Genomic DNA, 27,263 nt, shown 5'->3' on the forward strand with positions numbered 1-27,263 from the left:
CTGTCTCTTTCTTGCAGCAGTATATGTACGGGAATTTCACAAATACAATCTCTGTAACTAGATCTGATACATCAGATGGAACAGAGCCAGGAAGTTTGTCCAAGGCCATGCTATATTAAGTGGTGTGGCAGTTTCAAGGTATTTTCTGACTAAGATATGGGTAAGAATATATATAAAAGAAAAGAAGAACTACATTTGAAACCAAAGCTGCAGCTTTCTTTTGTGATCTGGTTATGCAAAAGAAAAAAAAAAAGTAATCGTACAAGACTGCAGAATAAATGTTCTTTTCCCAGTGCTTCGGGAAGTCCTGGCAGTTGTGTGCCTTCTACCTGTGAGGCAAAATGCACACAGCAAAGTGCTGTGTCACATCACATTACAACACATTAACAAACAAGAGGTAATAATAAGGTACAGCTTTGACTTGTTTTGTTACCCAAGAAACAACTATTGAGATGAAATAACTATTGAGATGGATCTTCTACCTAAAAAGAAGGAACTGAAGAATGGGTGCCATCAGGCTAAAGAGCAGATACCGATGCAGGACCACTGCAGCTCTGCTAAGGCATCTGAGAAGTACTTAGCTCCATCCCTGGTGATTGCTTCAGGTATTGGACTGTGCCTGCATTGTGGAGCAGTCCCAGATATCTGCCCAGAATTAGTCTCAGTCCCTTAGCCTGCTGGAAAAGCAAAGAGGTCTGGAATATGAGTTCAGGACTGAGGGGATAGTTGAAAACCAGCTCCTTCTTTTGTTCTGACTTCATGGCTCATGTGCAACACAGTCACATTAAAAAAGGGTACGTAATTTCTCATCATTGTAGAGACTGGAAAAATGTAATACCCTGAGCCAAAGTGACTTACCCCCATAAGAAAAGCATATGAACAGTACCAGCTTAGAATGCTGACAAACCTAGCCCAATGTACAGAAAACAGTGCAAGATGTGTATAAGATTGTGGCTAATATAAATTTCATAAAAAATAAATTGAAGACTTTGTGTGAAGCACAAATCACACAAAGACATCGTATTTTTCTTTTTTGTATAGTATGATATTTCTTTGTTTTGGCCTGATGTATTTAGTTAATGGTAGAACCCCTTTGGAGTTTGCCATGTAAGAAAGCAGCCCATAAAATCATATAGGTTTCTGTAGTCGCTGCTTAAGACTCACAAACTTCATTCCTCTGCCACCTGAAGTAAATTTAGCCTGAGATTTTTGTTCTGTGATGATTCTCGTGGGCTGTGAACTTGGTGCTTGCCACACTAACAACAATCCTTTATGTCTCCAGACTCTATCCATGTTCCTTGTTAACCTTCAGTCACAAAGTAATGAGATGCATCAGACACTGTGAAGCTGGCCTAAGGGGTTACAAATTTGGACGAGGGCCACATACTGTACTAATTGCTTCTAATAAATTACATATTTCAGGAGGGACATCATGATTTTAATCATTTATTCTGCACGTTGTTTCCTTTGGAGAGAAGAACAAGGCGGCACTAAACAAGCCCAGCATCTGAAATTCATGGCAGAGACTAGAAAGAGCTCATTTAATAACAACCATCATTGTAAATACTAGAATTATGCATGTATCAAATCCCTGGGTCTGAACACTGTGGGAAGAGCCAGTGAGTCCTGGTTGTTTTAATGAGCCAAGCCAAAATTATGTCGTTGGATGTTCCTTAGATTTATAACAACTCAGACTTAACCCCATTTCAAATGCTGTAGTTAGGACCTAGCTGAAGAAAAAGTCTTTGCTTGTCTGCAAAGAAAAACACATTAAGAGGCAAATTTAAAAGATGAATTCTCCCAAGGAGTAGGGGAAAAACAGAATCAAAGGTACCTTTCACCTTGGTGGGGTAGGACCTCAATTATGATCTGATTGTAATTATGAGCTAATTGTAAAAGTGAACACAGAAAGCAGCAAGAGTTTTCTGTAAAGCCCACTGAAATTAGTAGGATCTTGATGATGAGCCCACCAGCCTCCTGCAGGGTGAAGTCAGATGAGGAAAGGTTTCCTATTTCCCTGACCTCTAGCACACCCACACCAGTGGGCTCACTGTTAATAAAATCCTCAAACCACTCGGGAATGAGCACTTCCTTCTCAAGGGAAGACCTTGATGGTATTTAAATAGCTGCTAGTATTAATAGCAAAAGCTGGTAGATAATGTGGAGACTTGTGAGCTCTGGGGAGCAATGCAGGTTTGGGAACAGCTCAGTCTGTCTTGTGTTTGTCTTTGTAAACCTAGTTTCCTGTCACTCCAGTCTGTGTTTCCTTTCAAGTATGAGCTGATATACCAAACAAAATGTGATTATCTAGGCAAAAGGAAAACTGTCTTGGTACAAAGTATGGCTTCGATGGGAAGCTGCAGATGTAGCTCCAAGACTCAAATGTGCTCTTTTAATTTGCGGGTGGTAATGAGATGCCAAGGAAGTACCATTACCAGGGATAAGTGCAGTCTGAGCTGCTCCTCTCTACTTTAGAGGGTTTTTATCCCATTTCAAACTTGTCTGGAGAGTGTCTGTGTGGGTATGGGAGGGGAAATCATGAGAATCCAGCACACCTTCCAAGGGGTCCTCTGGCTCCCCAACCAGAATAATGAAGATATCTTTAAGGATGCCATTCATGGATGAATGGATATTTTTACTAAAACAGCTGGACATCTGCTTTGATACAAAGGAAAAGGCCTAAAGGATTCTTCTTTATTTTGTCATACAGAATGAGAAGCAGATCAGTTAGTAGGAGTAAGAAGCCTTAAGCAATGAGAATTAACTGAAAAATATTGCCCTGTGTAGAACTGGTGACTTCTAATTGAGACACCTTCCCCTGGCTGTTCTTATGGTGTTCTTCATAGGGAGGTACAAGACAACTTCTGCACATGAAGAAGATCTTAAAATGAAAGGAGAAAGTGATGGGGATTCAAGCTTAACACAATGGCACATTGGAAGTTGGGGAAGGAAGAGAGAATCTGAAGTTCGGACCTAAACGCCCAAGAGTAAGGAAAGAAAGGAGGGACACAGACAAAACAGAAGTGATGAACTCAGAGGGCAATAGAAAAATTAACTAGATTCTCTAGCATGAGATAAACGCAACACTGATGTGGAACAGCGTAAGCTTAGTAAAATTGAAAGTTTAGCTTATGACATTACAGCTGACGTGAAATAGAGAAGCAGTTTTAACCTTCCTAATGTTCAGTATTTCATTAGTTATTATTACTATCCTCAGGCAAAAGGTTTTGATATACCTGGAAAATAACATGAGAAAAGGTAAAACATAACATACTGAAAATATTATGAATTCAGTCTTCGGATTCTGGCTTTTGCTAACATTACATACAGTGTAAGAGTACAGAACTAACAAACACTGCTGTAGCAGAGTTAGCAAAAGAAATAATTTTGAAAGCAAAATGAAAATTCTCTTTGCCATCCATTAGGCATAGTAATACAATACTAGCAAGAACCGAGCTGTTATCTGGTTTGCTGTCTGATTTGCTCTCCAGATTACCACCTAAATCAATAGCTCTTACATTGATTTTTCCAGCACGCTGTATTCCAGTAAAAAGAACAATGCTCTGAGATGAGTCAGCTATTTGCTACATCTGCAGGGACTCTGGTGCAATTTTGTTTAGGAAAATAAAAGCAGAAGCCAAAGTACACACACATATATAGTGATAAGAACCTGCCTTTTGCTTGCACCCTAACCTGACACTGTCTCTGCAGACACATGGGTTTGCCACAGCTTGCTAGAGAAACTACAGGCCCGCCTCAAGACAGATCAAGCCATGGAATGGGTGGAACCAAAGTGTTTGGGGGCAATGTCAGACAAATAGGAACACGGTCTTTCAGTTTAGGTGACTGCGATGGCAGAACAGGAAAGTATGCCCGGGTTTAACTAAGAAGCCATATACTTACTATCACACATAAATCACCAGCAGTACTGCACTTTCATATATTTATTTCATAGGTTTTCACATATTTGCATATTCCATATAACAAGTACTATAGTCATGGTACAGTACTGAGAGATATTCATCATCCAGAATGTCATTCTTTACTGTATATTGAAGACTACCCTGTGAGTACACTGAGGGAGAAATAGCACACAGGGAAAACGTGCACAAAGCTGAGTGAATAGTGTGAAATCATTTAGCCCACTATTCTGAAAATATTGCTGAATATTGCAAACCACTATAAAACTAGACTTATTTAAATCATTACAGAACTTTTACAAAATTCTGCATTTCATGGTAATGCTTCCACAGCATTGTGTATTTTGGATTGCTATGTTTTTCCTCCTAATCTCTTAGTCTAAACGAAATAACATTCATGTTTTCATAGCAATGAAGAGGAAGAAATAATTAATTTTCTACTCCAAGACTTTTTAAAATAAAAAGGACAGTATTTGTGACAGTTTAGTATGTTTAGTACGTTGGAGCAATTCAAGCGGCTTACAAGTAGGGTTACCAACTTCCAGGTGTCCACCCATGGACACTGTACCGTGCAGTTTAGGGTGTTAATGTGTACAGGAGAGGTGTTTTGCTCTTTGCTTTCTTCTGTGTATGAGATATTTCAGATCAGTTATGAGCTGTCTTTCCTACTAGAAAATCTATTCCCTGTGAATAAGGTTGATGGAGGAGCAAAGTATGCCAGGCAATTCCCCAAACCTCAACAGTGGTAAAACTGAGGAGGCTGCAGTCCTTGAGAGGAGCTATGAGGACCTATATTACAGAGCACTTCATTTAGACATGATTTAGTTTAGGCTCACGGAGCAAAATAATACAGCAGTGAGATCAATAGGTGTTATTGCTACTCATGCAAAGATTCTTCCTTCCATAAATTATTACAATTGACTATAATAGTTATTTCTAATAACCAATAAAAAAACTTCAGCCCATATTGACAAACAGATAGCAAGTCTTGTGCAGCACCTGGGTGATGTTTTCATAGCCGCTGAGTGCTGGAGAACTGAAGCTACAGAATGACAGCCATAGAACTGGCTGTTACAGTAAATTACCTAATGACAGGGTTCACTCTACAGATCAGATATTCTATTGTGCTGAGCCGAAGGAATGGAAATAGATGATATTCAAAATATATCCAGAGACATCTGTCAGGACTGGCTTTGGTCTGCAGTCTGGAAATGGTCCTATACTGAAACGTGCTGGTCTGAAGAGCTGATGAATTGCCACAGATCTCACCTACCTGCAAGCATTTGCAGGTCCAACTCTGTTCAGTCATTGGAGAAAAAAGACCTAGATAGAGCTGCCTGATTGCAGCTAATACTCTGCTGCTTTTATGTTCATTCCTGAAAAGCTCATAAGCCCTCTAAACATTTACTGAGATTTCTCATGACAAGTAAGGCTTCATGCTCCCTGTGTTGATTCTGTGTTCAAGGGAGATAAGTTTGAACTTCTCAGTGCGTGCGCTGTGCTACTCATGGGCACACGGGGCCACGGCTCATCCCCAGGTGTCCTCTGCACGCAGGAGAGGACTAAGCTGCCACGTGTAATGGGGGGAGTGTGCTGCTGGGTGCAGGGACAGTACCTGGACAGTACCTTTGAGGGCAGGAGGGGTGTACACGCTCTGCTTCCTTTGCTTTGGCGAGGCGCTCTGGGACTGGCGATTCAAAAGAGAGAGAGAGACAGTGAGAGACCGAGGTGGAGAGAGCCTTCCATGCATGGCAACTCAGTCTTGCCACGCAACTTTTCCCTCTTGTTATGTGAAAAATGTAGCAACAAATGCAAATTCTTGTTTCATATTTGAAATCACTCTGGGTGCTTGCCAGTGTAAGTGGTACACCCTTACGGCCACAGTAGGGTGGGACTGAAACAACTCCTGAGTACATGCAAGCAGTGATGGGCAATTTGTAATATCCTGCAATGCTCTGCATTGCTTCAAGTTTATAGGGTGCATATATCACTCTGAGAAGTTTCTATGAAAATGATACTCTATAAACCCGATGCCAGTTCCTGGCAACTTTTATAATTCCCAGGCAAAACAGACCCAATATTACTGAAAATTCATTGTAAAAAAATATTGTTAAGCATAAAATTAAGGTAGCCTGTGCTTTTAACAGTCTATGTAGCTGACTCTCATAAGGTAAATAAATAATATATATATTAAAATAATGCAAGATTTACTTTAATTAATATGCCAACTAAACACACTATAAAGAATGATTCTGTGTATAAGTAAAGTAATACTGAAATTCTTAATACATACATTTTTACATAAGTAAATGGAAGATGCTTCTCTCTGCACTTTTACAGTATATTACTCGCTAAATAATTGCATTAACCACTCTGCCTTTTGCTAGGCCTGTTTTAAGTGGTATCTTTAGTCACAGTTAAACTTTTTTGACCCCAAAATCACACCCATGTATGAAAGATGAATTATTCTAAACTAACAGGAAAATTACATGCAATATATGTAATTTTAAAAAATTAAATACAGAGTATAATTTTTAAAAATTATATATGGAGTAACAGAAGTGTAATTAGACCAATGTACAGTTAACAAAAACTGACTGAAATATATTCCAGTGCTAAGGCAGTGCAACTTCTGCAGAATTAAGGCAGTTAAATTGGTGTTTATGTAATATGGAATATCTCTATAAACAAATGACAATAAAACAAAATAATATTTCACACGTGGCTAATTTTTGAAGACATAAGCACCACATTACATTCCCAAGAAAAATATAAAAAAAGCTGTGCCTAAGCAAGCTTTATTTTCTCTCATCAATTTCTCATAGTGTTTTTGCTCGTAATGATACTGTCTTTTCCCAAATATTTGATCAAAATGCCTCCTACTTTTCCCCTGAGTACTTCGTTATATCGTCAGGTAATTTTAATCAGATCTCTCTCTTCAAGGAACATCTGAAACAGCTCTTAAGAAAAACACTTCCACACGAATACAGCCAATCATATTACCTTATCACAATGGATGGAGTGATAACATTTATAAATAAAAGATTGTCTTCTTTTGAAAAAGCAAGCTATTTATAAACACTGTGGGGTAGGTTGTTGATCCTCACCCCAGTGAATCACTGTAAGTCTGTGTTTGAGTCCAAATCTAAAACAATCAATACCTCCTGCTGCTATTTAGAGCTTTGCCAGCTTCTCTGGGCAATCAGGGGAGGAGAAAGTGGTCAAGGAGCTGCAGGAACTATGCAAGGGGAGATCAGAAAATGAGACTGGAGGAGATGGCTTTCCTGCAGACAGCACCGATCCTGTGCCTGCCATGGGCTTGGCAAGCTACAGCAAGGGGGGAGTTTGCAGTGGTTTTGCAACCCTACTGCCAATGCTGGCTGGGACGAGTTGGCAGGGCCACCTTGGACCAGGTCGGCTTTGTTTTGAGTGAACAGGGGCAGAGAGGAAATGTGCCTTGGCAGTTCCCTGCTCTAGGGGACTGGCTGTGCTGCTGGAGGTGGGGTGACAGCACAAAGAAAGACATCAGCTGGGACAGACCAGTAGGCCACAATGGGATTTTTACAGGAGATCTATTTTAACAGTAAATACATTGTAAGAAAAAAAATATTTCACTTACTTCTGCCTGTGAGATGTTTGTTCTCTTCTCATCTTTTTCTAGAGGAGGAAAAGATAGAAAAAGAGAAAAGTTAGTACAAAAGACTTTCTTTGTGCAAAGTATTGCAGCTCTGCCCTGCACCCTGCAGCACCACTGTAAATAAGAAATTTCCTTTTTGATTTATAGCTTGTTTGTGTACCTCAGAAATCCAGATGCCCTGATTACTGTTTAGACATGAGCACTGTGTCTAAAGCCTTTCACTCACGTGTTTTGACTGTGAACTGACAAGTAGTGGTGTGTGGTCAGCACCCAGCCCTTTGGCTGGGCTGGCAGCAGGGCTCCATGCTTGAGTGGCCATGAGGACCCAGGGCTGCTCTGCCCAGGCCCTGCACTCTCCCATTTCTCCAGAAAAGCAGGCTTACCAAGGCCTGGTAGGTTGCAGTAAGCCTCAACAAGAACTCCAACTCCATTCAGCTGTTAATACACTAGCAATGACACTCAAGAGCACTTAACAGTAAGATGCAAAACCAGCAAACCAAAGCATAACTAAGTCTAATCTTTCATCTTAAAAAACCACTGGTGTAGTGTTGGAAATGGCTGTGAAATATTTCCTGGTACTGCTTGCTTTTGTTGCTTTAGTTTGCTCTTGAGCATAGGCATGGAAGAAACAGTGAATGCTAGAGATTTCTAATGAAAAAAGCACCTCTGAAAACCTAGCTGAAAAACTAAATGAAATTGCATGAAGCAGAGGAGCCAAGGATCTTCCTAACCATAACACTAAATCAGTTTGTGCATCAGATTAAATTATTTTTCCAGTGTTATCTTGGTATGGTTAATGGTCAAAAAATGTGTCTTCTGAGGATGATTTCCCAAATATTTGACAAAGATCATATGGGATCTTTGATGCACAATAATTTGGAGCTCTAAAATTTAAGTGTCTCTTAAAGACAGACATCACTGTCTAATTGTGCCACCACGCCTTACAAATTTTTCCACGTACAGATACCACTGTGCAATTCCTACTGAGGTGTAGCAGATCTGAAGGAAGAACTAGGTCTGTGTAACATCACTTCATCCAGCTTAGTCTCTATGTATTGGCTGCCAGTGGTGTGCTGTGTGTGAAGAGGAGAGCCAGTCCAGGCAGACTGTCTGCATTTCCTGTTGTGCTCTTTACCCTTATGTCCAGGCATCTTGCAAATATTAATTGACTTAGTGGGTTTACTCAAAGTATGGATTCGCCATTATATTAGAGACATCCAAATGACTTACACTCCAGGTTAAAATATGTGGTTCAAAACAGAGCTGATTACTCCAGTGTGGTCCCAAAGATACGGAATTAGACAAGACAATCAGGAGGCCAGTTCCTGCCATTGACATTTGCATGACCTTGGGTAGATGACTAATCTCTTCCTTGACTTCCCTACCTGTAAATAACGATTGCAGTAAATACCTAGTATCCTTTTAAAGCACTTTGGAGCATGAAGATAGGCTGGCTAAATGGGTGATTATTTAAGTGTTTGTAATCATTCATATTGATAGCATAACAGAGACACAGACTGCAATGACTCAACATTTGATTTTTTTTTAGCTGAGAATCCTGGATTTAGTTCAGAGGTGGAAAATTGAATAAATCAGTAACTAAGGGCAAGGAACAATGAAAAGTAAGTCATGTCCCATTACTTCTTGAAACTCTAAGCTTGTCCAAATTCAAAGTATTTTTGGTAAACTCAGGCTGAGACTTGCACAAGGAAAGAAAGCTGCAGTCAGCAGCTTTGTCAGGTTTCAGGTCTTGTTTCTAAGGATTTGCGTTTCTCTAATCCTTTGCACTTGCACTTTTAGTGTTCCTCTTAGTGGGGTGACATTAAACCTACCAGAACTGGAAAGTTTCCAGCCTTTCTTTTCATCCAGCAGCCTTTATATGAGGGTAATTTTGTGAACAAGAACTGGTCCTGTATGGAGCTACAAATCATTTATATCCACAGGGCAAGGAATGACAACAAACAGCATTAAACTGTGGAAATTCAAGAATGACTTACAAAAACACAAAAACAGTTTTTCAAATCCAATAAAGAGATATCAGAAATGAACCTGAAGGACCAAATGAAACAAACTTGAAGCAGCAGGTGTGAAGTGTTTTACATGAGTTGAGAGATAAAAGGAAAGACAGAGATGCTTGGAGGTATGTTTTGGTCAATGGTACGTTTTGGTAAACATTCATTTTAAAGACAGAAAGGGTACTCTGCATGCTTATTTTGATTAAAAAAAAAAAAAAAAGTCAATGGAGAATACAGATCTTTAAGGAGAGGCAATGAAGAATAGGAACAAGAGAAGCTGAGATCACTGTATGTCATAGACCAAGGCAGGGAATAGAAAATAAACAAAAATTTTCAACAAAAAAACTCTGCACATAGAGGAGAGGGAAAAGACATAAAGCAAGGAAGATAGAGCAAGAAGAGAGCAGCACTTCTTCTATGCGTGCAGCTAAGGTAGTGATGGGAGACATGGGCAGTGGGGTTGTAGCAGAAGCCAGGGGAGAAATTTAGAGATGACAGAGAGCAGAGCAGGAGGGCAATGTGCGCTGGAGCTCGAGCAAGAGCACCCTGTCCAGGGCAATAGTTTGAGCTATACTGGTGTAACTGAAGGGTTGCAATTATATTTGTATGAACACTCTTCCTTGGATAAAAATAGTATTTTCCCAGTGTAAATTACATTGCTTTGAAAGCAGTTTAAGTAATGTTTAATGTAGCAGTTTAAATAATGTCGTGAAAGCATATTCTTAATAAGAGAGCGTCCACCAGAGACACACGGGTGCACACAGATGCTCTCACTACATCAGGTTAGTTCTGGCATGAGAAGAAATCTCAGAAACGACAACATTTGTGGTGGGAATGGATGGTACAAGGTAAGAAAGAACATGATTAGTCAGCTGCTGTGACTGAGACGTACCCACATAACAGAAATCAAATGATATTTCCCACCCTTACATCCCTGTCAAATCCATTGACAATTAGAAACTGAATTTTACTAAATTCTTTGAACATAAATTCCTCTTGAGAGGGGTGAGGAAATGATCTGAAACTAAACAGACTTGATTCACAAGGGAGAATGAAATCCCTTGTTTCTCAGCATCCTTCAGTTCCCATTGACTATTGTGCACACTTCTACTCACAAAAAAACACCATATATTTATACAGAACAAGTAATTTCCTTTTCTTGTTTATAACTAGGCAATTACACATGGAAAATTCAATTGATCAGGTGTACTTGTGTCTTATATGAAATTAAGCTCTTGGTTAAATAACTTCTCCCTACAGGTTCTCTTTCTGGGGCCAGGGAGACTGTTTAATGATGCTCCATTTTCTTCTCACAAACCATAACATTGCTCACAGAACACAATACTGCTCTGTTGTACTCCAGATCTGAATATATGGCATTTTTCCAGTTTGACTTATTCTCAGCTGCCCTAATTAGCTAACTACAATCTAATACTCAAGTCATTTCTTGACAGCTTTTACGTTTTTGTTTTCAAGTGGTATGTTAGAAATCATATAAGAACTGAGAACAGATTTGTGTTTACCCAAGTTACTGGAAAGTGGGGATTTGTCTCCCACATGCTCATGTTAGCTTAGCTTTTTTGAACATTTATTAGCACAGCCACCCAACCAAGCTGGCAGAATAATCTGAGCTACTCCAAGGGTGTCCTTACATGAAGTCAGAAGTAAGGTGGTGTTATCCGAGGTCAGACAGGATCATAGCATACAGAAGCTGGCTATGGGCAGAATGACAACTGCCTAATGCAGCTCATAACTCTTCTCATGAATCTCCATTGCTGTGGAAACAGCAAGGACATGCCGAGGGAAACCTGATGGTCGCTTTCAAGATCAAAATTCATCTGCCCCTCTTCTCCCACTGGGTAATGTTAATGCACTTGCAGCAGTCATGCAGGGCAAGAGGTGATGTGTTTTAAAATATGTGGCCTCTGATATCACTCATGGACTCTGAAGTGGAGTCATCCAGCAACAGCTCATCTCATCCAGTTAAGTACCCTTCTTTCTTTCCTCTTGGCAAGAATAAATAAAAGCCTTTTCTGCAGGGTTTCAGTCAGGAACTGGAGGAACAGACCAGGTCAGAGAGGCTGGCTTTTACACAAGAGAAACTCAATAAAAGGCTGGTTGTTGGAGGAAGCGTTGTGTAGAGAGTTTGGAATTTTCCTTGGGAAAACAAAGATACGGAGTTTCAGATAAAATCATAGGTGGTTGGTAGGGTTTTGGAATTATTATTATTATTTTTTTTTTTTTTTGTGTGTGTCAGAGTATCTAAATTTCCCCTTAAAATAATAACTAAAATAATTCTTTAATTGTTCAGATAGTGGAAATAATGCATGAGTCACATGCCTATAATAGATGTAAGTAAAAGAAAGCGTTAAAAAAGAATGGTCTCAATCTCAGTGAAAGAAAGGGACAAGAAAGAGTTTAAGGACATGATGACATCAGTCTGGAGCCTGCTTACAGTCCTGCCCCTGCACTGTGTCAATGGTACCACTGGAAAGAGCAAAGTAAATGAGCAGAGCTATGGACACAGCCTTTTGCATGCAGACTTCAGTGCAGGACACACCAAGCTATGGAGACAGAAATCAGGTGATGCTACAGCTGTGAAACAATTCTGCCAATTTTGTGAGTTTTTGTGAAGTGTCTCCATGGCGAAACACTACCATGCCTGTCAGCAAAGCTTTCTCTCTTGAAAAATGTGAAAGAAATGAACCAACTGCTGACTTCTTATGAATATGATTGATGATGACATACGGTTTTGTAGGCAGAAAATTGAAACTCATTTTCCTGGCTCCGGCTCCACTTAGTCATCTCCTGAGATGAAAAGGAGGGTGGCTGTTGGCTCCAGGTGCAGGGGGTTGGTGTTCAGGCAGTGGGCAGCAGAAGCCTGCCCCCAGCCCTGCTCTGTGCTAGTTTTGCAACAAGGTAGATCACCTGTTTCAAAAACTTGCATTCAAATGGCACAAACAATTTCAGGAACCAGAAAAAGAAATGCATTATTTTTCAAATAATTCTTCATTCTCTTGCCACTTACTGGCAGGTGAACCTGAAATTTTCCAAACATTTTGGTTTCTGTCATTTTACATTTCAATTTCTCCATCATAAAATAAGGATTTTTAAAATTATTATTAATCTACCAGCTTGCCTCACTGGTGTTTGATGACCACAGTTTGTATTTGCATTTGTATGTGTAAAATAAACTCACTGAAATCTGATTTAGAAATTGACTGGTGTAATATTATTATTATTTTTTTTTCTGCTATAAAAACTACATTTCCTTTCTTCCAGAAGACAAAATAAGATCAAAAATATTTCATGCTTTGCTTTTGGCAGAATGCTAACCACACATTGCTGGATTAGCTAGAACTTCATAGCTTTTTACCAAACCACGGAGCTAGGAAATGGAAAAAGTACAATAAGGCAAATATTAAAAAACAAAAACAACAACAACAAAAAACCCCTCGTGTAGTTAATTGTTTGACTTTTGCTTGTTGGTTTCTATGTGCCTGTATCTATCAATGAGAACTTGACTATGAGTATGGATGTAATTACATTTAATTACAAAAAAAATATCTTGGTAGGCCCTCCCGGCATGAGTATATGTTTCTGAAAATTTTCACATTGCAAAAGCACCTCATTAAACTCCAGTACTGCAGCTGCTGTGGTAAATGTAGCTAGAGGGTCTTCTCCCTCCTCAGTCAAACACTGACAGGAGAGTACATTCATTACTGTTCTGCTGCATTTCACACACTAATCGGCATCTAAATTACTGCCTGCTTCTTTAGGGAATGCTAATAGCAAGATTTGTATAGGAAATAATTATAAAAACAGGAAAGTGAGGAGTTTGCTAGAAACACAAGCATTAGGATGCTTAACGTGTAAGGCACCTGCGGTTAAGGCATGTATCCTGTGGGAGATCCCGTGCTACCGTGACAGGACCTACCTGCCACCCTAGCTGAGGTGATTGTGCGGTAGATGGCTTTTGCACACCAAGTATTGGCACAGTGTGGCAAGGTTGTCCTGGCTGAGAGGACAGAGAAAGATTGAACTGATGGAACCAAAGGGAATGGGTCAGAGAGAAATGTGCATGTGAGACAGCACAAGGAGGTGGCCGTGGTCTTCTGTTCATGGGCAACCGCCTTGTAGGACAGGGAACTCCCACAGGGCTGCAGTACTTTGCATTACCATGCCCTTAATTGCTACTTGGAAAAAATAAAGTCAGTTATAAAAAAATAAACGTGAAAAGTTGCAACAACAAAAAAACTTCAGATGAAACTACAGTGTGGAAATTGTACTGATTTTACTGTTTTCTTTCCTAAAAAAAGAGACTCCTGTTCTGCAGAATTCTCTTTCTGGACAGTGACTTTCTCTGGATTTATTTTGATACAGTCTTGCTTACAGCATCAGAAAGTTGAATTGATTGTTCTGTTGGAAGTGCAGCATGGGGAGAGTCAATCTTGAAGCTGTGAGGAAGGGCTAGGCAGCTGGACATGGGGTGCTGCAAAGCGATGTGCTTGGCTGGACAGAAAAGGACCCCAGTGTCTGTGAAGAGCAGACCTGTGTGCTCTTCCACCACCTGGCTGTTTCATGTCCCGCACCTAAACAAAAGGCCTGGATTCGCCTGGGCTTTCTTTACATCCAGACCCCACAGTCTTATAGCAGTGGGAAATGGCTCTGCAAGAAGTTTATTACTAACTCAGCATTTACATGCTATTTCAGCCCAAGTGTAGTTGGTCATGCCATCTCCTCCACTAAGCTGGCTCAACGTTGCTCTAGTTCATCTAGAAGTTTTTTTTCCAATGAGCAATGACTGTAACCAGCCTTTCAGAGTTAGCTAAAATGCCATACGCCTGATGAATCAGTTTGCTTGGACATTTTATCTTTTCTTTCCACGTAAATTAACACATTTATATTCACAAAGCTATTTCCCACCTTTGGTATTGAAGTAGCCATTACTAGTACTGAGTGTGGACAGCTGTCATCTTAGTTATAGCAAATACTTCCTGATGGTGCTCAAAGACAACTTCTAAATGAAAAGAATGATCATACTTCTACCAACACAACAGCATCTGGTCCAAGCTGTGTCTGCATCACTGCACACCACACAGGCAGTACCCAAGGGCCCACTTACAGCTGCACAGCTGTAAGAATGTGAAATAAAACCCTATCATAATATACATAGATCAAAATTTCTTTAAAACATGCATTCTGATACTGTAGTCTGGTTTAGAAGAAACTGGAGACATTACAAACAACAAATGTGAATCTAAATGCATTTGTTCACATCACATGAATCTCAAAAGGGAATTGTATGGTGGTGTCTGCTTCATGAGCTTGTTATTCCAGTTTCACACCCAGCTATGTAAATCAGCCTAGTTTCACTGGCATTAAACTAGAATATAGCAGTGATGAATCAGGTCTGCAGCCTTACCACAGAGCACTCATGAATTGTTATTACAAGCATCAAAAAATCATCCTTCCCCTAAGCTTTATGTTTTCAATTTTCTGTTCTCTTTCCCTAAGAGATTCCAAACCTCTTAAATAAATACATTAATAAATAAATATCTAATTACCATAAATCAATATAGAATCTCAAAATATACGTTGGAAGATATTTTAAGTTCTTTATTTTCTCCTGTCTTATTAATAATGACTTATTTCTTATCAATAATGACCGAGTTGTTCTTTCTGCCTTCTTTGATACTTCAATACATACATTAGGCAAAACACCATCACATTCCTAATTATCACCATTTTGCTAGTGGAGATCCTCTTGTAATGCATCTAGGAGTGATGCACACAGATGGATGTAAGCAAGAGCACATTTGCATCTGCTGTGCTTTGCTGCTCTGCATAGGCAGGATGTGAGCTGAGCAGCACTTATGCACTTTGGTGAGCATTTTTTACACAACTAGACCCTTTTAACAATTTTTAAGGCCATGGACAAAATATGCACCATAATCAGGAGCTTTTTTAAAGGCAAACTGAACTAATTTGACAGAATGGTAAAGTCCCCTTGTAATATTTGAGTGGTTTTTGTTGGTGGTGGTGGTTTGTTGTTTGTTTGTTTGCTAGTTTTACTACTTCCATTTACTATTTTACTTACTAGCCCAGTCGTGATTTTACTAGAACACAAAGCAGCCTTTGTGGAAAAACCTGTCATGAAAAAAATCTTCCATGCTAAAATTTCTTCTTCTCATAGCAAAAGTCCTGCAACCCCGCACCTGTGAGGCCCTCTTCTTCTCTGTGAGAGGGTCGGTGAGCAGGAATGCTGGGGCAGACCTTCCCAACAAGAAGTCCCTCATCAGTTGTATGGGGATGGTTACAGACTTGGCAGTTCTTCACAGAGAAAGAAATTAAGCAATGAGAAATACATTTAAAATAATTTTCTCTTTGAATAACTGATGACTGACTGAATAATTGACTTGACTTTAAATTAATGCTAGGCTTAGAGCTGCTTTCTTAAGTGTATCACTATCCTGAAGTGTATCTATCTACCACAGACTTCTCTCTGGTGAAGTCAACAGAGATAGCTCTCAAAGAACAAGGGGCAAGAGTGGAACAAGAACAAGAGTGGAATCAGAAGAAAGGAAGTCTTTTTCCTTTCAGTATCTCTGATAATATATATATATATATGTATTTGGTCCGATTATAAACATCTTACAGGGTTTGGGGGAGTTTCTCTGAGATAAACTTTCTGTAAAATTTGCAGCTATCAGCTAGTAATTCATGGCATTACAGCTGGGAGACATCTCCTGCAAGACCACGAGGTGTCACTGTGACCAGAAGTACCCGGTCAGGGTTGGCCTATACCTGGCTTCCAAGCCGCAGTAAATTAACTCTTTCCAGAATAATATAATTTAATTAAAAGCAAAGTACTTTTTCCCATTTCCAGCACAACAAAGTTAAGTTTAATCCCAAGTCTTTGTAACTTGTCATCTGTGCACACACTGCAGTGCCTATTATGCTTTGACCCTCTGGAACAAGAGGTACTTCAGCGCCTGGTTTAGTTTACAGGAAGGTTGGGGGAAGTGAATACTGCTCTAGACAAAACAATCCCAGCCCAGAAGTTCAAAACAAGTTGAGTGCTGCTCAGTGTAAATACTGTGGCAAATCTAAGGTCTGCATCAGCAAAACAAACCAGAGTTTATGAGAAAAGCAAAAAACAGAAAATCATTTTGCTACTGACTTTACTAGGCCATAAGCAACAGGAAGTTTTGCCATTGACTTCAAAGCCACGGTTTTATCCAAGATATATTGCATGAGTATGGCAAACAAATAAACAACCTACCAAATAACAACAACAACAACAAAATAAAACCAAGGAACCAACGAAGCAAGCAACAACAACACAGACAAATGACTGTCATTTAGTGAACTATTTCTAGCATTACGTCAACTAGGAAAGAACTTCAGCCATCTGTCGACTGACTTCTTAGTCTGAATTGTTACACATATGCATAATATAGATAACAATATATAAAAATATATAATACACATATAAATAATGACAGTCACATTAATAGTCACTCCATCTCTGAGATCCAAGTTAATTCATTCAACTAGATAAAAGTGAGGCAACTAGATAAAAGTGAGGCAAACTGAAGCAAACTCTTGTGATTGGTGATGTGGAATTCGAAATCCTTGGCCTGTTGGCCTGAATGTTGATTGTAAATTCAAGTCTCAGATGTGTGTAAAGTGTGTCTTAAAAGATACATGATGACTTGCACACAACTCTCTTTTATGGACATTCTTTTGTTCTGATTCAACTCTCTTCTGGACTGAAATGTAGATAAGAAAAATTCTTTGTGAGGCAAATATATGTAAACTAGGGTGACGCTGATTTTCTGGCATGATCTCTGGTGGCTCTGGGGAAGAACGTCATTACAGTAGGAGGAGAACCTGACAGCCAGCATTTTTATGTGCCCCAGGAGGTGCTGGAGGGTCAAAGTGAAGTACAAGATGACCTTGGAAAAACAGAGTATCACGGAGATATAGAACAAGTCAAGGGACAAGGACTGGAAAATCAACCTAAAGCATGACACTTTGTCTCAAAATTTGACTGCCTTTGTAGAAGGAGAACTTACCTAATTAAAGGTTATACTGACACCAGGTCTATTCTGACACAAAAGCATACGTCAACGAAGATTACATCTTTGTTTTATGGATTAAGGGCAGTTTCCACACTCACAGCACAGACTAGCCTGGAACATGACAGTGAAAGAAAAGAAATGCATACAGTAAAAAGGGGGGAAGTAAAGATAAAGATTGCTTCTAAGAGGCTTGAGGAGGGCCAGAGCTGTTCAGTGACTGCCAGCAAATACTTGGAGGAGCAGGAGCAAAGAGCAGAAACTTCCCACTGAAATGAATGTGTCCAAGCAAAACATACTGCCAAACTGTTAAATATTTGCAAATAATGGCTAATGTTTTACCAACTATTACCAAAGCACACTCACAAAAACGTCCCAGATAGTTTGCCCATTGACTCTAACACTCCTAACAATATATTAGTTTGTGAAAAGACTTAACATGTTCATTAAATATTTTCAAGTAAAAAGAGCTAACTACCTTGAGAGAACAAGTTGGGAATTCACCAGTAATACTGAATAGTGTCAGTAGCATGTTACTTCCCAGATGATTGCTTGATTTATGTTCAGTCTGTGTTCAAATGAGATCGTGAAGTTGAAATCTAAATACAACTGAGGCAAAGATCATAAAGAAAAATCTAAGATGACCAGAAATACAATACTAGCTGGTCCCCTGATATACGTTTAAAGCATTCCCTAATAGCGTTGTATAGAGGAATCAATTGCAATGGAAAATGGCTTGGAACTGACCCACTGGTGGCAATCTATGTACTGGAGATGTAGTTGCAGTAACTACCCCTGAGAGTTGATCCTTTCTCTGCTGTGAGCAACAAGAACATTCTAAGTTCTAAAATAAAAGGCATCATCAACAGCCAAAGCTAAAAAAAAGGTCAAACATTTCTTTGCTTGCTATAGCTCATAAAACAAGAAAAAATATCTTAGCTGAATGGTTGTATATTGTACAGTCTGGAAAGTGACATTTACCAGGGGAGAAGAAACCATATACCAAATAAAACTCTTCCTTAGCCAGTGATTATTATTGCTGCCTTTGCAGTTTCCTTCCTTTTTGAATAATACCTCAAGGATTTCAGTAAAAATATGTTTTAAAGCTAGTCCTTGCCAACTACTCTCTGCTTTCCTATGATTAGATTACACATGCATAAAACCCCTCATGTACATGTATCAGTTTATGCACAAGTGAAGTGAACTATTAGCAATAGCGCTTCTTGGGTTTTGTGACCCTTATACAAAAAGAAGATGCAAATGTCACTTTTGTGGATTAATTCTTTGTTTTTTTATCTGGAAGTTTTCAAAGAGTCAACATAATGAGATTCCATAATCTCATTCTCACCATGAGCATGGCTAGACAGGATGGAAATGACAGGGCAATCATTTGTTAACGCAGACTAAGTTAGCCTGTAATTTCCAAAGATGTTTTTCAGAATTTCTAGTAACCTCACTAAATACCAGGGCCAGAGGGGATTCTGTGTTTTGTGTTATACGTCTTCATCTGCACTGTCACAATCAGCAGCACATCATTGTGATTCATGTGGAATGAATTGTTCCACACCCTCCTACAGGATATGCTATACACATTAAGGCCCAAGTCATCCACTAGCATCAGCATTTTAGGAAGCCTGAAAGCACATTTCTAAACAATTACAGCTCTGCTGTCTACTTACCTTATTTCAAAAACAGAAAGTAAAAAAACTAATGTTGAACTAGATTAAAACACCTGGATCACAGTTCTTTTGATGAAAAATATTATTTTCTCTCTCTCCCCCTCCCCGTGGTTCCCCCAGCCCCCTCCAACACATTTAGTTCTTCAATATAATTCCAAATTGGTGGTGGTCAGAAAAAGAACAGGAAAGCTTCACCCACATCTTTGCTTTACACCACTGTCTGAGAACAGCTACAGCAGAGAATTCAGAAAGGAATGCTATCACCACAAGCCTTTCTCTTTTCTGAGTAATAGAGACTCAGTGCTGAAACGTTTAGGCTGTGGGATGTCTGTGTACCAGGATAAATAGTACTGCAGGATGCAGTAGAGCTCGCTGCTTTACTTCAATAAGAAGTTTCCATCTGGCCCAACTAAGCTCATGCACTGCTGTGTGTGACTATTCTCTGCTTATGTTCTCAGAATGAAGGATATGGTCTCAAGTGGAATATACTGCCTTTAAAATGCACATTTGTGTACTTAGCACGGCTAATGGACTTCTGTAAGTGTGGTTTGGCTCCACAAGATAAAAAAAATGCCAAGACATTCACTCTCTGTGGTATGCCTGTGTCCTAGGTATCCCAAGGAAAACACGAACGAAATGAGCGTGTAACTGCACTTCATTCTGCTGCTATCATACTCTCTTGATCACCCAGTAAAGCTATTTAAGGAAAATATTAGACGTGATGATTTTAAATACAGACACACGATTAGGGTTTTAAGGGGTGGAAGAGGAAAACAGTTCCTTCCAACAGACATAGGGTATAATTCTATCCTAGAACTGTTTAGATGACTGTAAAAAGGAATTAGGCTGGTTCAGCTGATCATATTTCCACAGCTCATGACACAGCCAGCTCAGACACAAGGAAAGCAAAGCCAAGCTCTACAGTCCCCTTACACTCTCTGAATTTCAGCAGTCCAGCCTTGTGCAGTTGGTGAAAACTCCCCTGACTGATAGCATCTTTTTGCTTAGAGTTCCTGCTAGCTTTCAGTCCAAATTCATTAAATGCCCAATGTTGGTGTATGTTGAAGTGAGGCTTTAACATGAATTACTTCACATAAAGAGTTAATTGTTTTTTCCTCCCTGGAAGCTCAATAAATGGGGCTATCTTGATTGATGCTTTAAGTGCAACCCCTCCCCAATATTCTGAACATAATGAGGTTAGTGCTAAAAGCTGGATTCTCTCTCATCTGTCCACATTATCTATTTATTCTGCACACATCACCATGGTGAATGAGTGCTGCATTAAGTACTAAATAGGAGAGGTCAGACAAACCCTGTGTGTTTTTTGTTTTTGTTTTTGTTTTTTTTTTCTCCTCAGGAAGGCTGAAACATTTATTAATGGGTTTTTGTTTATTAGCTTATGTTTTAAAAAAATATATCAGAATTATTATATTATTGAAGTATAATTTAAGCATAATTTTAAAACATAATAATTTGGTATTCTTATTTAAGCCAATTTGTCTTACTATGCTTAAATGGACTTAATTTCAAATTGTCTATGATTTTTCTGCTGTTAAAACAAACAAACAAATAACCCATCACTCAAAATGCAAAGAGAATGTTTTGCTCCTGGCTAAACTGGACCTATTTTGATCAAAAATAAATATTTAAATGTCACAAGCCCCAATAATTGTCTGCTCATATAGCTGTACTAAATATAGTTTAGGTACTTTGGCTATAGGTAGCTACATATGCCTAGATTTTTGTTTTGTTTTGTTTGTTTGTTTTTTAATCGGAAGCTCACCATGTATTCACATTTCTCACCAAAACAAAGTGTATGAAGTGTATAAGTATTTGGCACAGAGCAAATCTGTTAGGGTTCCTCTAGCAAAGTGCTAAGCTTTATGAGTGTAATAAAGCTTGAAGCTGTCAGACTGGCTTTCTCACAACATTATGTAGCTTTCCACACTGCTATTCTCTACCCCATGGCACACCTCGTTGTCACATTAGTGTGCATTAAGATGAAAACAGAGGTAAGCTGTTTGAAAGCTTATCAGTCCTGACACTGGATAATCAAGGAGCTGGAGATATGTAACACAAAACCATATATATTAAAAATGATTTGCAAATAATCTCCTGGGATGGAAGAAGGCTGTTTCTATGGTGCTTTTGTATAAGGAATGAGGAAAACAGATGAAGAGTACAAGGTTCAGTTCTAAAAATACCTCCTGTACTTTCAGATAGCTCCACGGATGTTGACCCATCAAACACAAAACCAACAGAGGGCAGGAAGCGGGAGCAACAAGCAGTGTCATGGCACACATTAGGAGCTCAGCTGCATGGGTAAGTAGAAGAGGAAGTAAATTCACTTGTGGAGTATAAAAGGATGGAATGGGAGAAATGGATAAATGTAATTTTGCCCAAACTATGAATGAGTGTCATGTCCTCTCAGCTGCACCATTTCTCCCATCTAGGTCCAAAATCTGAGTTCTGGTTGTAAATGCCCGGCTTGCATTTCCACACAGCAGTTATACTCAGTCCCTTCCACAACCCAGAACTTTCTCAGACCATGATTGCAGCTCATGCTTCCCCTTCTCATGGAGGGAAGACAAACATCACTGAATGTGAGGAACTTGTCTTGTTTTGACTGTGAATTTACTTATTTCAGCCAAATAGACTGTAGCTGTCAGTGTAGTCTGGGGATTTAGTTTGTCAGCTGCAAATAGCAAAGGCTCATCCTGAGCTGAGCTGAGGACCACATAGTACCAAAGAGGAGGCACAATAATCCTTTGTAGTCATTGTATTTCTTTACCATAGTGGTTCTTCTGTGCAAATTAAAGAAATCTGAAGGCTGCTTTAATAACACTTACGGACACAACGTACTTTTATTAGGCTATGTGTCTACAACAGCCAAAGGAAGAGTGAAGGCATAATACCGACCACATGACAGTTAAGATGGCGAGTTAGGATGGCCTGACAGGTACCTGAAGGTACCAGTTCAGAACAATACAAGACCTGAAACTATTGGCTTTTTTTCATCTTCAAGATATGTAGCAGCTTGGTTGGGCACTGTATGAAGCAGTACATATTTCACACTCATCCAGACTATGTGTTTTACACAATGCATGAATTGTGGGAATGTTTATATTTGTGAACTAATATGTTCATGACCTCAAAAAAAAAACAAACAAAAAAACAACCAGCAAAAATGCATCCGGGTGCCTCTGTGATAACCTCTAGATCAAGCAGAGCAGTGCACAGTTCATTCCAGCCAAATCAAAGCCTGGTCCTCCAGTGTGGTGTCTTTACCTTACTGCAGGCAGCATGACAGGTCCTTTGGTGATGATGATGACATAAAATCCTGTCTGCCTTTGAAAGATGCTAAGGAATTTTTATTTTTATTTTAAATTAAAAAATGTTTCATGGCTTCTGTTTGGAATGTGTGAGCTGTTGCTTCTGGGCTGCATTAAAAACAGCTCAAGCACAGTTTCCTGTCCTTATTTATTCATTAATTAATTTCAGTCCATGAACTTTTTTTGTTGTTGTTTTTTGTGGGTCAGACCGTGGAGTTTTCACTCACATACCATATGTGTGAGGAACTTATGCTGTGGCTTGTCCCAGGGACTCTGTGATCCTGAACTGCAGACTAAATTCAAACTAACCCAAATGAAACAACATCCTAGCATAGGGTAAATAGGCAAGAAAAAAAAAAAAAAAAAAAAGGATGTAGTTTGTCACTGAACAACTGAAGTTCTGATGTCACATATCAGCCTGCAGATAGCAGGGTTTTTTCAAGCCTAGACATTTTCTTTCCAGTTCAAGAATTCCTCTGTTGCCTATTAGGGCTCATGCAGTGTTTGTTTTATGTATTCCATTGTTTCACCGTGTCATCTGGCCCTTCTCAGCACAGCCTTGACGAACACAAAGGACTGCACTGCCTGGACCAGCAGTGCCTCATCTCTCAGCATCTTTGTGCTAGTGGCAATGCACACAGAGCTAGCTGTACCAGTCCTGTGGCAAGGGACAAACACATCTTTTTCATTGCTTACTGCCATACCTCCATGAAGTCCTAGACTATAATAAAAACAGACAGCACACTTAAATGATATTCAAATTTAGCATATAGAAAGGCCAATTTCTTAGACCAAAAAAAAAAAAAAGTTAATGACAGTTTTTTTTTTATAACCACATTAGAAGCCTAAATTTGCAATTGAAAACAGCTGTTATTTGGCTTACACACTCTCTATTTTCTGAACCAAAGTAAGCAGCATGTCCTACCAGAATCTCATGCTTTTGAAAAACATATCAGTTTTCATGAACTGTGAGACCAAGAGTTCTCTGTTGATTCAAGTTTCAGTGAGCTTTTTGCCCGAGAAAGGACTGCAGGACTGGTTTACAATTGACCAGACAGCTGTCTCCTATCTAGCAAGTCTCTTTTGCCTTGCAAGAAAAAATGTGATTGTTAAATGTAAAACTTCAATGTCAGATAGAACTTAACACATCTACCCTCTCAAGGATATACTTCTGGCATAGTTTGCATCATCAGAAAAGCACAACTATACATGGCAATAAGATTAATTGTGCAGGGATAGCCTGGGAGTGTCTAGAACCAATTTAGCATTTAAAAAAACCACACACACACACACAACACACAAAAAATAAAACAACAACCTAATGTGCTTTGGGTTGTCATGGGACTGTAGCAGGTGTAAGGGCCATTCTTACTCCCACTACCCATCCATCTGCATTGTTTGCAGCTGTACCAAATACTGACCCTGCCCTTGAGACATCTCACCAGAGCTCTGGAGATCCTGCACTGAGCTGGGAGGTATGACTCCCTGTCCAGACAACCAAAAGTCAGCGGGGAACACAACAGAAAAATTGCTAATGCTCAAATACAGACTGCAAGCAAGTTCCTTATCTGGATATGGGCACAGCTTTCTTACAAGTTACCTTTTCTACCTTGAAATTAGATTTGCCAAATACAAAAAGGCAGCTCTGAAGAATTATCAAAACACATTGCTATGTTTTTCTTATTTCCAAACACTAAGTAACATTTACATTACAAGGAAGGAAGCCAAAACATGCAACTGAGTAGAAAGGAGAGTTGCAAACAGCAAATACATAGAAAGTTCAGAAACACAGAATTTATTCTAATGTTTACCCATATTCTAGTATTTCAAGAAGACTGAACACTCTGACATGAGCTGAGCAGACCCTGCCAGCTAGACTGTTTGATGTTGCCTTGGCTCTGTGACAAAGCCAGTCCATACAGGAACGTTGGCATTGTTTTCTGATCAAAGTGAGCACTAATGGCATTAAACCTGAGCTGTGGTCTGATGTTTTCCTCCTTCAGCTGTCATTACTCTACATTGCTACCAGCTTTCATGTGAGCCATTGCAGTATGACACTGCTGGTTTAAAGCATGGATAGACCTGTATTTCAGATAGTAAGAACTGATTTTCATAAATATTCTCCTATACTTGGTAAGGAGACAGGAGATTGTGAGTGTATTATGGCATTAAAGAAAAGGTTGCTTTCCAGGTATGTAATTTTCAGTTTCTGTTGGCTTCAATGATACTGCAAGAGAAAGAGGAAGCAGGAGAGCTTTTAGCAATTTTTGGATTAAGCTCTTCTGCAGCATGACAGGTAAAAGTGTCTTTAAAACTAACCACATGCTTACATCCTTTTTTTAAAGGATCGGGATTGTGCAACTGTTGCTATAGCAGGATATGACTGGGTTTCCTTGGTAATCTATGCAGGCATGCTGTTTAGGATGAGACACTGCAAGTTTCTGTAGTTCTGCCCACTAAAATTAGGCTCTGCTCTCACAGATAGTAAAACGGTATTGTAATTTCAAATAATAGTAAAACCAGTTAGATATTATGAAATCAAATATCAGATTCTCAGAAAAAATACAGCTCAATTGATGGCAACAATTACTCTTAAGGTGAATCACTTCATAACTTGAGTCTCAATTTTTCTAGTGCTAACTTCTCTGCTGAGATGTGACATAATCCACAATAAAGCACTTTACAGAACACATACAGAAAAAGTTGAGTTTTTTTTCATCACTATGTTGCTTCAGAAGCCCGTGATGTCCACTGCAATCATTATTGATACTGTCACTATTTAAATTTTTCTTTTGCTGTCTTTGAAATTATATATGATGCCAACCAGAGTAAGCAGGAACAAATGCACCAATCAATGATACTATGGTCTTGATATTTGCTTCTGCAGTCACATCTACCACCTGCCTGTAAATCATTTAGTGTGGTCTGGCATTTACTGTCTCCTTGGGCAGGGAAGCCAAGGGGACTCTTAAAGTTTTGAAGTAGTTGTCATCTCCAAATGCTGTTTTAAATTACTTATCCTTAGTAGCCATTCCATCTTCACTTTATAGTACAATGGTCCTTACCTACATGCGTGAAGACAGATTCCTCTCAAATCTGTTGTAGACATCAGGGCTGGATGAGAAGACTTAGAGGAAAGTGACTGTTTTAGATCTATGTATGGCACAACTCAAACGTAATTTATTATAAAGTTTTGAAATGTCCAAAATCATTTTACTCCTTTCTGGTTTCCAGATGGGTCTATATCCAGAATGCCACAAAAATGCTACTTTTTTCATGCTGCAATCAAGAGCAGATGCAACAGAAGGCTATAGAAAAGTCTGATTCTTAGAAAATGCCTCTCTCTGATTTTCAAAATAAAAGAAGTTTAGATAATTTGAGTAAACTTTGCGTGGGCATCTGAACATTTAGAATTGCACTGGGTCATGCATTTCATGCCCTTGGAAGCATATACTTCACTATCTGTTACTAATGAGGGAATTGAAGTACTTCAGTGGGCAAAAATAAAGAGACAGGATTCTAGTTTAGTCCAGTTCTAATTTAATAGTTATCTTTGAAAATATCACTTCAATTCTCTGTTGCTCATTTTTCTCATATATTTACAAAATCATGCTTTTAATGAAAATTGTGGTAGTGTCAAGTTTTCACCCTTACTACTGTTATTTTATTTACTGTAAACACGAGCATTAAAGAATTAACCATTGTTTGGAGATGAATCATTATTTGTTATATCATTGAGCTCTATTCAAAATCAAGTAGCAAACTAGCAGTAGGAGTTTAATCTGCAAGTTGGCAAGAGTCTCTAGGACTTGCTGACTCCTCTGAAAGTTGAAGGTATACAATAATTTCAGAAGTTGCCTGGCACCTTGCAAGATCACACCCGTAATGAATTTATATACGATTCATACTCCCATTGCAAATCTATAATCTGACTTTCCAATTTGGCTTTGTGGATCTTGTATTCAGTGGGTTTACATAGCTACATGTGCACGCTCCTTTCAAAACACTTGCCCATATCAAGCATGCCATATGGAAACACATATGCACATACTCATGCAGAAACAACATGAAGGGGGAAAGGAAAATGAAGGTGCTTATAATTTTGTTATTTTTGTCTTACTCTGTATAAAATTTAAAAAAAAATAAAAAGACAAGATTTTAATCTAACCAAAGAACTTTCATCAATACTGGTTTTCCGGTACCTAATAAGAGGGGATAACATATCCATGAATAAACATAGGTGAAATGGACGAATACTAGCTCTTGGGTTTACATGGAAGTTTACTGATACTTGCAGCAATCCTAACTGATAATAAAAATGATTTATTTAAAGATTTATTATGAACATTGCAGGAAAGGAGATAACAGACATGCACCACTTTGTTTACACTAAAATTTCCTGTAAATTAAAAAGAGTTCTTATTCTTTGTTTGGTTTTGATTTGGTACTCTACCAAGTATCTGTTTATAAAAGGAAATATGACAGTACAAACTGTACAAAGTGAATTGCAAAAGAGATTATCAGTCAAGGTGAGTTTGCTTTAAATTAAGTCCTAGCAACACAGGCACTGTATCCCATTAACCTAAGGAAAGTTGG

At 38.9% G+C, this 27,263-nt stretch overlaps 1 protein-coding gene across 1 annotated transcript in view; it reads right to left on the reverse strand.

The window, feature by feature from the left end:
- PPP1R1C (protein phosphatase 1 regulatory inhibitor subunit 1C) overlaps nucleotides 1–27,263 on the reverse strand; it is a 48,981-nt gene that overhangs the window by 18,112 nt on the left and 3,606 nt on the right. The window contains 2 exon segments of the mRNA XM_032190348.1: nucleotides 5,547–5,607; nucleotides 7,540–7,577. Of these exon segments, the coding sequence (XP_032046239.1) occupies nucleotides 5,547–5,607; nucleotides 7,540–7,577 (99 nt within the window).

The sequence above is a fragment of the Aythya fuligula genome, chromosome 6 (genome assembly GCF_009819795.1).
Source record: "Aythya fuligula isolate bAytFul2 chromosome 6, bAytFul2.pri, whole genome shotgun sequence".
Lineage (NCBI taxonomy): Eukaryota > Metazoa > Chordata > Aves > Anseriformes > Anatidae > Aythya > Aythya fuligula.